At 76.3% G+C, this 9,902-nt stretch overlaps 3 protein-coding genes across 10 annotated transcripts; 2 read left to right on the top strand and 1 right to left on the bottom strand.

Moving 5' to 3' along the window:
- Nucleotides 1-33: 33 nt before the first annotated feature.
- On the top strand, nt 34-4,499 carry LOC125180221 (ras-related protein Rab-13). The gene is made up of 12 exons (XM_066986320.1): nt 34-240; nt 1,261-1,321; nt 1,402-1,462; nt 1,557-1,634; nt 1,731-1,820; nt 1,910-1,975; nt 2,077-2,127; nt 2,222-2,289; nt 3,223-3,266; nt 3,679-3,764; nt 3,856-3,935; nt 4,052-4,499. The coding sequence occupies exons 1-12, from the start codon at nt 117-119 to the stop codon at nt 4,206-4,208; spliced, it is 966 nt and encodes a 321-aa protein (XP_066842421.1). The 5' UTR covers nt 34-116; the 3' UTR covers nt 4,209-4,499.
- Nucleotides 4,500-4,611: 112 nt separating this feature from the next.
- Nucleotides 4,612-6,876, bottom strand: CREB3L4 (cAMP responsive element binding protein 3 like 4). 8 transcript variants are annotated; one of them, XM_066986293.1, is made up of 9 exons: nt 6,560-6,871; nt 6,229-6,448; nt 6,060-6,139; nt 5,895-5,981; nt 5,714-5,823; nt 5,564-5,632; nt 5,391-5,475; nt 5,160-5,256; nt 4,612-5,084 (listed from the first exon to the last, which is right to left on the bottom strand). In XM_066986293.1, exons 1-9 carry the CDS (start codon nt 6,635-6,637, stop codon nt 4,630-4,632), a joined length of 1,281 nt encoding a protein of 426 aa, XP_066842394.1. In that variant the 5' UTR covers nt 6,638-6,871; the 3' UTR covers nt 4,612-4,629. The 8 variants fall into 8 exon arrangements, with proteins under 8 accessions (XP_066842394.1, XP_066842396.1, XP_066842398.1 ...); XM_066986295.1 differs by having other exon boundaries at nt 5,714-5,820; nt 6,560-6,864; XM_066986297.1 differs by having other exon boundaries at nt 4,612-5,056; nt 6,560-6,853.
- Nucleotides 6,877-7,237: 361 nt separating this feature from the next.
- Nucleotides 7,238-9,901, top strand: SLC39A1 (solute carrier family 39 member 1). The gene is made up of 3 exons (XM_066986322.1): nt 7,238-7,497; nt 8,203-8,333; nt 8,905-9,901. Exons 1-3 carry the CDS (start codon nt 7,320-7,322, stop codon nt 9,553-9,555), a joined length of 960 nt encoding a protein of 319 aa, XP_066842423.1. The 5' UTR covers nt 7,238-7,319; the 3' UTR covers nt 9,556-9,901.
- Nucleotide 9,902: the final 1 nt, after the last annotated feature.

The raw sequence follows: 9,902 nt of genomic DNA, 5'->3' as shown, positions 1-9,902 counted from the left end.
GGGGGCGTGGCTCCGGGCGGGGGGCGGGCCCGCGAGTTAGCCCCGCCCCTCCCTCCCCCGGGCCGTGCCGGGCCCCGTGGCGGCCGCGGGGCAGAGCGGCCCGGCGGGCGGGGGCCATGGCCAAGGCGTACGACCACCTCTTCAAGCTGCTGCTCATCGGGGACAGCGGCGTGGGCAAGACGTGCCTCATCATCCGCTTCGCCGAGGACAACTTCACCAGCACCTACATCTCCACCATCGGTGCGTCCCCAACGGCACCGGCCCCCCCGCACCCCCCCCCCCGGGACCGGCCCCCCCCGCACCCCCCCTCACCCCCGGAACCCCCCCACCGGGACCGACCGCCCCGCACCCCCGTGCACCCTCCGCCACCCCGAACCCCCCCCCCACCGGGACCCCCCTCCGGCCCCCCCCCGCCCCGCCCCGGCCCCCCCCGGCCGCTCTTTCCCCGCTCCCCTTGCACAAGCAGGAACAAATCCGGCCCGCGGAGTTTTGCAATCCCGGAGCAGCCAGGACCCCCCCTCCGGGAGCCGGGACCGGGGGTGAGGCCCGAGGGTGCCTCCGCGGGGCCTCCGCTCACTGCCCAGCCCCGCTTGGGGGGAACGGGACCGGGACACCCGAGTGCTGCGGGGAGCTCCGGGACCCCCCGGGACCGGGTCCGAGCCGTCCCCGGGGCCCCACGGCAGAACCACCGCCTGCGGGGCTCGGCTGCCCTGCCACCAAAAAGGACGAGGAGGGGACGCTGATGGCGGCCCGCTGTCCTGGAGCTGCCGCCAGGCCAAGACCCGAAGCCAGCCTCCTCCTCCTCCTCCTCCTCCTCCTCTTCCTCCCGGCCCTGCCTTCCCCCGCGCTGGCAAAGCCATTTCCTGAGCCGGCGGCAGCTGCCCCGTCCCGCCATAAACTCCAGCTCGCTCCGGCTGCCAGCTGCCGGCCGGCGGCACCCACACCCACAAACCGGGCTGGGCGCTGGGGGGGCAGGAGCGTGGGCGCTGGGGCGCTGGGGGAGGCAGCCCGGCTGGGGGGCTCCTGGCAGCCTTTGGGGCTGGGTTAACCCCCAGCCGGGCAGCCCCCAGTGCTCGTTGCAGTGTGATGCCGTCCCACGGGAATGCCTCATCCCAAGCCTGGTGGGCCTGGGGGTGTCCCCCCCCGCCCTCTCCCACCCGGCTTTGCCCCCAGCTACACCCCAGGGGCTGTTTGTGGCCGGGCAGCTCCTCACCCTGCAGCCAGGTCCCCGCTCCCACTGGCCTCTCCTTCCCCTCCCAGGCATCGACTTCAAAATCCGGACGGTGGAAATCGATGGGAAGAAGATCAAGCTGCAGGTCTGGTGAGTTGAGGGGCGCGGGGGCACCCCACGTTCCTCAGCACCGCCAGGATGCCCTCACACCCTCCTCTGCTTCCTCGCAGGGACACGGCGGGGCAGGAGCGCTTCAAAACCATCACGACAGCCTATTACCGCGGGGCCGTGGTACGGCGGGGGCAGCGCGGGGGGGACCCCAGGGGCTGGGGCAGCCCCTCAGTGGTGTCGGGTCCCTGCCCCGCTGACCACACCGTCCTCGCAGGGCATCATCCTGGTGTACGACATCACGGATGAGAAATCCTTCGAGAACATCCAGAACTGGATGAAGAGCATCAAGGAGGTGGGTGCACGGCAGGGCCGGGGCCGGGGAGGAGCCGGGCTGGGGCAGCGGGTGGGTGGGTGGGTGAAGCTGCCACGTCCCCATCCCCCCCTGCAGAACGCATCTGCCGGCGTCGAGCGGCTCCTCATCGGCAATAAGTGCGACATGGAGAGCAAGCGCAAAGTGCAGCGGGACGCCGCCGAGAAGGTAGGGTGGGGGCACGAGCCCCCCCGGCTGTGGGGCAGGGCTGTGGGGCCGCGGCCCCCCTTCCCACGTGGCGTCCCCTCGTCCTCCAGCTGGCCAAGGAGCACGGGATCCGCTTCTTCGAGACCAGCGCCAAGTCCAGCGTGAACGTGGAGGAGGTGAGAGGCGCGGGGGGGCCGCTGCCCCCCATGCTGGGGGTGGTGCTGGGGGGTCCCCGTGCCGGGGGCAGCCCCCGCTGACCCCCCCTCTCTCCCCTCAGGCCTTCAGCACGCTGGCGCGGGACATCCTGCAGAAATCGGCCCGCCGAGCGGTGAGTGGGGCGGGGGGGGGGCTGAGCTGGGGGCGCCCCCTTCCAGCCCCCCCTGACCTCTTGTCCTCCCCCGGCCCCCCCCATGCTCTTGCAGGTCCCGAGCACCGCCGCCACCGCCGGCTCGCTGCCGGAGCCCAGCGCCCCGCGGCGGGGCAGCTCCAGGTGCCAGCTGCTGTAGGGCTGCCACCGCCCCGGGGCAGCGCGGGCGCCTCTCCGGGAGCCGGGGGGGGGGGGGGGGGGGGGCTGCAGTGGGGGCGGCCGCCCCGCGCCAGGTGCCATAAACCCGGCCTGTGCCTTGCCCCGGCTCCGCTCCGTGTCTGGGGGACGGGGGGGGGAACGGGACAGGGAGGCGCGGGAGGGGGACGCGGACACGCGTGGGCGCGCCGGCGGGCCGGGAAGCCCCGCCCCTTGGCGCCAAGCCCCGCCCCTTGGCGCCAAGCCGCGCTCCTCGGATCGAAGCCACGCCCCCTTGGCGCGAAGCCACGCCCCCGGGACAAAAGCCACGCCCCTCAGGTTAACCCCACGCCCCTTGGCGCGAAGCCGCGCTGCTTGGGCCGAGGCCACGCCCACCGGCGCTAAGCCACGCCCCTTGGCGCTGATCCGCGCTCCTTGGCTCAAAGCCACGCCCATTGGCTCAAAGCCACGCCCATCAGCGCGAAACCACGCCCCTCGCGCGAGCCGCGCCCGAGCCCCGCCCGTACGCGGAGGCCACGCCCCCCGCAGAGAAGCCGCGCCCCTCGCAAAAGGCCCCGCCCATCACGGAAAGCCCCGCCCCCTCAGAAGCCCCGCCCCCGCGAGGTGGCCCCGCCCCCGGCCGAGGCCCGGCCCCGCCCCGCTCCCGGCACCCCCCGCGCCCCGCGATGGCGCCGCAGCCCCGGTTCCGGTAGCGCCATGGGCCCGGGCGGGCCGCGGGGCTGGGCGCTGCTGGCGGCGCTGGGCGCGCTGGGCCTCGGCCTGCGGTGAGCGGGGGCACGGGGGGGGACCGGGACCGGGGCCGGCACAGGCACCGGCACCAGGACCGGGACTGGGACCGGGGGGTCGGGGCCAGGCCCGGCCTGGCCCGGCCCTGACGCGCCCCCCGCGCTCTCCCCGCAGGACGGCGGCGGCGGCGATGGCGGTGGGAGAGGAGCGGCGCTCGGGTGGGTGCGGGGCGGGGACGGGGGCTGGGGACCGGGACCGGAGCCTGGGGACCGGAACCGGGGGCTGGGACCGGAGCTTGGGACCAGGACTGGGGCTCGGGGCTGGGGACCGGAGGCTGGGGACCGGGACCGGGGGCTGGGGACTGGTGCTCGGGGCTGGGACCAGAGCATAGGGACCGGAGGCTGGGGACCGGGACGGGGACCGGGGACCGGTGCTCGGGGCTGGGACCACAGGATACGGACCGGGGGCTGGGGACCGGAACCAGGGGCTGGAACCCGGAGGTGGGGTCCGGTGCTCGGGGCTGGGACCAGAGCATAGGGACCGGGACTGGGACCGGGGCTTGGGGCTGGGGACCGGGACCGGGGCCCCGCTGGCCCCCAGCCGCGCTCAGCACCCGCGCTGCGCCCGCAGCGAGCCCCACGCAGGCCACGCCGTGCTGGCGGGTGGAGGACTTCGTGGTGGCGCAGGAGTGCGGCCGCTGCTCCAGCTTCCAGGCGGTGAGTGAGCCCACGGGGGCTGCCCCCGGCACCGGCACCGGGCCCGCCGCGCCGCCTCACGGTGCCTCGCCCCGACCCCTCTCGATTGCAGAAGACGGTCCCGGAGTGCGGCCCCACCGGCTTCGTGGAGCGCATCAGCTGTGCCGCCTCCAAGCGGGACGAGTTCAAGAGGTGGGCGAGGGGCCGGGGGCCGCGAGGGGCCGGCGGCGTTGCGGGGCCGGGGCCGTTCCCCACGGGGATCGCGCCCCTGCCCTCCCCTCTTCCTCTCCTCCTCCTCCTCCCCGCAGCTGCCGCTCGGCGGTGATGGAGGCGCACGTCTTCTGGAGGTTCGTGGGCACCATGATGTGCGTGGCGGCCGTCTTCGCCGTGCTGGTGGTGTGCCGCCAGCGCGTGCTGGACAGGAAGGCGCTGGAGAAGGTGCGCAAGCAGATCGAGTCCATCTAGCGCCCGCGGGGCACCGGGCACGGCGGCAGCGCCCCCGCTGCGGGGACTCGGCTCTGCTGCCGCTCCCGAAGCAGCCGGGAGGAAGAGGAACGAGCGCCCGCGGGACGCCTGCCTCGCTCTGCCGTGACCCCACGGGTGCCGCGGCCCACCGGGGGCTGCCCGGTGTCCCGTGGGGTCCCCGTGGCGAATCACGCTGCGCGGGGCGCCTGGGGAGCCCGGTGCCCCGGGGGACGCCGCAGCTGCCTGCTCCGAGCTGGTGGCGTGCAATAAACCCCGGTCGTTATCAGCCGAGCGCCGCCGGTGTTCGTCCTCGTGGGACTGGGGCGTTCCTCCCGCTCGTGGCCCCCAGCCTGCCCCTGGGGGGTGCCCCCCTCCTCGCCGAGCCCCCCCAGCCACGTCTGGGTGCGAAGCAGGCACGGATTTATTCACCAGAAGCTGCCTGCGAGCGCAGAGCTCCCCTCCCCTGCGCTGTGCGTGGGCTGCACCCAGCGCCCCTGCCTGGGGCATGGTGGGGGGGCCCCCGACTGCCCCCCCCCCCATCCCAGGGTGGCTCCCAGCCCCCAAAGCGGGGCCGTTCCCCGGTGGCTGTCACATCTCGTCCCCGTGTGCCTGTTTTGCTGCCGCCGCTGCGTCCCGCAGCCACGGCTGAGCCCTCGGATCCCCTGGGGGAGCCCGGCCCGAGGAGTTTGTGCCCGGCTCCCTGCCGGGGGGGCCCGTCCTGTCCTCGCGCCCCCCCTTGGCACCGTTCTCCGCTGCAGCCCCCGGCTCTTCCAGCTGCCACCGCGTCGCCGGGGCTTCTCCAGGCGGTGCCGGCGGCTCCGCGCGGGTCAGGATGTGCCTGGAGATCACTGCAGGGACGGGGAGCACCGGGCAGGGCTGGGGGCAGCTGCTGCCCGCCCCCCCCCCCCCCCCCCCCCGGGGGATCCCGCAGCCCCCCCAGCTCCCCATTACCTCCCATGGGCTGGTGGGGGTCCCGGCGGCCCCCCTGGCCCCAGCAGAAGGGGCTGTAGCTGGGGAAGAGGATGAGCACCAGGGAGAGGAGCAGGATCTGGGCGGGGGGGGGACACACAAGTGGGGTTACAGCACCGGGGGGTGGGTGGGGGGCACCCACCCGTGGGTGCGCTGCCCGCGCGGGGGGGGGGCTGAGCCCTTTGTGTGGGGGGGAAATATGCATGTGGGTACCAGGACGCAGGTGCTGGTCTGGGCGGCTTTGTTGGACGTCTGCTTGATGAGAGCCTGGAGCGCCTGCAGCTGGCTCACCAGGGACCTGGGGGGGACAAGGGGGGGGGACAAGGTGGGGGGTCCAGGCATTGCCGTGCACCCCACCCGGGGCACCCCCGTCGCGCCGCACTCACCCGTTGCGCTGCTCCAGCTCCCGAACCTTCCTGTGCAGCTCCTGGTTCTGCGCCGAGCACGAGGCCACCCTGCCGGGGCGAGGCGGGGGTGCTGAAGGCCCCCCCCAAGATGAAGGGGGGGGGCGCGGGGGGGTCCCCACCAGCACCCACCTGCTCTCCAGCCCGTCCAGGTATTCCTTCTTCCTCCGGCGGCTGTCCTGCGCCGACCGCTTGTTCCGGATCTTCCTCCGCACCTTCTTCAGGACGCGCTCCTCAGCCTGCTGCGGCCGGGGGGGGGTGAGCCTGGCCCCGCACCTTGCCCCCCCCCCGGGACGCCCCCCCCCAAGCCCACCTTGGTGAGGGGCAGGGAGCCGGGCAGCGTCACCCCCTCCTGCGCCAGCAGCCGCTTCTCCTCCTCCGACAGCAGCAGGACTGGGAGCTGCGGGGAGAAATGGGGGGGTGAGGGGGGGGGATCGGGGTGCACAGTGCCGGGGGGGGGCAGCAGAGCCGGACTCACCGTGGGGGCGGGCAGGGGCAGGGCGGGCAGCGTGGCGATGACGCAGGACTCGGGGGGCAGCAGCGTGGGGGGCAGCCAGTCTGGGGGGGGGGGAGGGTGATGCCCTGCCCTGCAGGATGCGCCCCCCCCCCCCCCCCCCCAGGGCTGAGCCCCCCCCAGCCCCACTGACCCAGCTGGATGGTGACCCCGCCGTGCGCGGGGGTCCCGGCGCTGCAGACCACCTCGTAGACGGCGGCGGCGGCGGCGGTGGTGGCGGGGGGGGGCTCCTCCGGCTGCTCCCCGTCCCCCGGGGGGGGGTCCTGGGGGCTGCGGGGGGGGGGCCGGGGGGGGCCGCACACCTCGTCCGGGGCCACGGCCGGGCCCAGCGGCTCCTCGGGCCGGGTCCCGTCCTGCGGCCGGAGGGGACGCGCGATGGGACCCCGAGGGTGGCACCTCCCGGGGTGCCCCCCCTGCCCCCCCCCGCCCCCCCCCCGTTTGCCCCCCCCCCCAGCCCCACTCACGCCGTCCGGGGGGGGCCCCCAGCCCCCGAAGGGGGGCAGGAAGGGGTCGGCCCCCAGGCACAGCTCGTCCGGCTCCATGGCGGGGAGGGGGCGGCGGGGGGGGCCCGGCTGGGTCCGTCCCGGTCCGTCCCGGTCCGCCCCCACCAGGATCTCGGCATCCTGGCCGAGCCCAGCCAAGTCCCTCCCCCAACCGGCGGCCGCGCTCCCCGCCCGCCACCGGGGGGGCTCGGGGCTGGCTGCGGGGGGGCGGCCGCCGCCGGGGTCCGCACCGGGACCCCCGGGACTCCCCCCCCCGCCACCCCCCCGGGACCCTACCGGGCCCGTCCCGGATCCCCCGCGGACCGGGCAGAACCGAGCCCCGCTTACCGGACCGGTGCGCTCCGTCCTGCCCGGTCCCGGTCGGGAGGTCCCGGTCCCGGTCCCGGTCCCGGTCGGGCTGTCCCGCCGCCCGGTCCCGGTCGCGGTCCCTTCCCCTTCCCCTTCCCAGCCCCGTCCCCGTCCCGCCCCTCCCGCTCCCTTCCCGTTTCCCTTCCCGTTCCCGTCCCGGCCCCGTTCCCCCGCCGGCCGCCCCCAGCCCCTCTCGAGCCGCCCCCCCCCCGCGCAGCCCCGTTCCCCCCCCCCCCCCCCCCCCCCTCCGGGGCCATCCCCGCGTGTCCGGGGCGGGCCCCAGCCCCGTGCCCCCCCCCCCCGCTCCGCCCCGGGACGCGCAGCGCGGCCGCCCGGAGCCTGCCCGGTGCCGGTGGCGGCGGGGCCCGGCGGGATGGCGGCGGGAGGCGGCCCCGGGGCCGCGGAGCTGGCCTGGAGCCCCGGGGCCGCGCCGCGGGTCCCCCCCCCCGGGCTGGGGCTGAAGCTGGGGGCGCTGGCGGCGCTGCTGCTCCTGCCCCTGGGCTGCGGGCTGGGGCCGCTCTGCTGCCTGCGGCACCCCGCGGGCACCGCCGGTACCGGGGGGACGGGGGGGGGGGGGGGGACGGGGGGTAGGGGGGGAGGCCCGGGAGGGGTGGCCCCGGGGGTGATGGGGGGCAAACCCGGGGGGTGCTGGGGGGGGGGGACCCAGGGGCCGGGGGGGTGCCCGGGGGGGTGCCCGGGGGGGTGCCCGGGGGGTGGGGGGTACCGGGGTCAACCCGGGGGGTGGCTGGGGGGGGGGTCTGGTGGTCTGGGGGGGCTCTAGAAGGGGTTACCCCTGGGGTTATGGGGGTTGGGGGGCAAACCCTGGGGGTGCTGGGGGGGGAGACCCAGGGCTGAGGGGGCTGCCCCAGGGGCCGGGGGGGTGCCCTGGGGTCAACCCGGGGGGTGTTGGGGGGGGTTCTGGTGGTCCGGGGGGGCTCTGGAAGGGGTTACCCCAGGGGTTATGGGGGTCCGGGGGGGCGTTGGGGGAGAAACCTGGGGTCAGGGGGGCCTGGGGGGCCGAAGGGGCTGCCCCAGGGGTGGGGGGTACCAGGGCCAAGCTGGGGGGGTTCTGGTGGTCCGGGGGGGCTCCAGAAGGGGTTGTCCCGAGGGTTATGGGGTCTGGGGGGGCGTTGGGGGAGCGGGCTGGGGGGGCTGCCCCAGGGGTTGGGGGAGGCCTGAGGGGATCTAGAGGGGGGGGGGGGTCGGGGGGGTCTGGGGGGGGGTCTCATCCCCCCCTTGCCCCCCCCCCCCCCCAGACTCGCACAGCCCGGGGCTGAGCCTGCTGAGCTGCTTCGCGGGCGGCGTGCTGGTGGGCACCTGCCTGCTCGACCTCCTGCCCGCGTACCTGGCCGGCATCGCCGGCGCGCTGGAGGAGCTGCGCGTCCCGGTGAGCACGGGGGGGGGCAATGGGGACGGGGGGGGGCAAAGGGGACGGGATGGGACGGGGACAATGGGGATGGGGTGGTGGGGACGGGACCGTGGGGAGGGGGTGGGGGGGTGGAAAAGTGGGGAGGGGGACAGTGGGGTGGGAAGGTGGGGACGGGATGGTGGGGGGGGGGTGGGGGGGCAGGGTCATGGGAATGGGACAGGAGTGACCGGGTGGCTGGGAAGGGAACGACGGATGGGGAAGGAATGGTGGGGACGGGACGGGGGGAGTGGGACGGTGGGGATGGGACTGGGGGGTGGCAGGGACTGGGAGGGGGCGGTGGGGAGGGGGCAGTGGGGAAAGGGATGGAGGGGAAGGGGACGGAGGGGAAGGGGACGGAGGGGACGGGACGGCGGGTTGGGGGCTGTCGGAGAGGCCGCGCTGTCCCGCCGTGACTCATGGAAAGATCGTCCCTGGCACGGCTTCCCGGCAGCCTCCGCCTCCGTCTTCCTCCCCCCGTGGAGGGTCGGGGAAGGAGGGGGGGGGGGCACCGCCAGCAGCCCCCGCACTGAGCCCCCCGCCCTCCCCGCAGCTGCAGTTCCCCCTGCCCGAGTTCATCCTGGCCATGGGCTTCTTCCTGGTGCTGGTGCTGGAGCAGGCGGCGCTGGCGCAGCAGGACCGCGCGAGCCCCCCCGGGGGCGAGGAAGAGGACGAGGAAGAGGCGACGGCGGCACGAGCCCTGCTGGCGGCCGGCACCCCCCGCGCCCCCCCGAGCCCCCCGAGCCCCCCGAGCCCGCTGCGCGCGGGGCTGCTGGTGCTGGCGCTGGCGCTGCACGCGGCGCTGGAGGGGCTGGCGCTGGGGCTGCAGGAGGCCGGGGGGGCCGCGCTGCGCCTCTGCCTGGCGCTGCTGCTGCACAAGGGGCTGGTGGCCTTCAGCCTCGCGCTGCAGCTGCTGCGGGGCCGCCTGCGGCGCGCCGCCGTGGCCGCCTGCCTGCTGCTCTTCGCCCTCATGGCCCCGCTGGGCGTCGCGGTGGGGCTGGCGGTGACGGTGAGCGGGGGGGGCCCGCGGCAGCGGCTGTGCCGCAGCGTGCTGGAGGGGCTGGCGGCCGGCACCTTCCTCTACGTGGCCTTCCTCGAGGTGCTGCCCCGCGAGCTGGGGGGGCCCCGGCTGCGCGTCCCCAAGGTGCTGGCGCTGCTGGCCGGCTTCGGCCTCGTCACCGCCGTGCTCTTCATCAGGATCTGACCCCGATCCGGGGAGGGGGGGGCACCCCCGGATCCACCCCTCCAGGGGGTTAAAGGCCCCAAAACGCCCCGTGAAGTGCCAAAGGGTGCAGGTGGGGGGGGTTCAGCCCCCCCCCCCCCAGCAGCCCTGTGCCTCAGTTTCCCCTCCTGCACCAGCAGCGCCGCTCCCTGCCGCGGTTTCCCCGGTGGCGCCCCCCCACCCCGGACACCCCCCTCATTCAGGGACATGCAAGGGGGGGTGATCAGCGCCCCCCTCCCCCCCCCCCCAAAAAAAAAAGTGCCTTGACAGCACCGTGCCCCCCCAGGGGGGTGTGGACGAAGCAATAAAGGACTGGGTGAGGAGATGGC

This window comes from Anser cygnoides, chromosome 33 (assembly GCF_040182565.1).
Source record: "Anser cygnoides isolate HZ-2024a breed goose chromosome 33, Taihu_goose_T2T_genome, whole genome shotgun sequence".
Taxonomy (NCBI): Eukaryota; Metazoa; Chordata; class Aves; order Anseriformes; family Anatidae; genus Anser; species Anser cygnoides.
The sequence above is the reverse complement of the archived record's forward strand: the minus strand, read 5'-3'. Positions and strand labels throughout refer to the sequence as shown.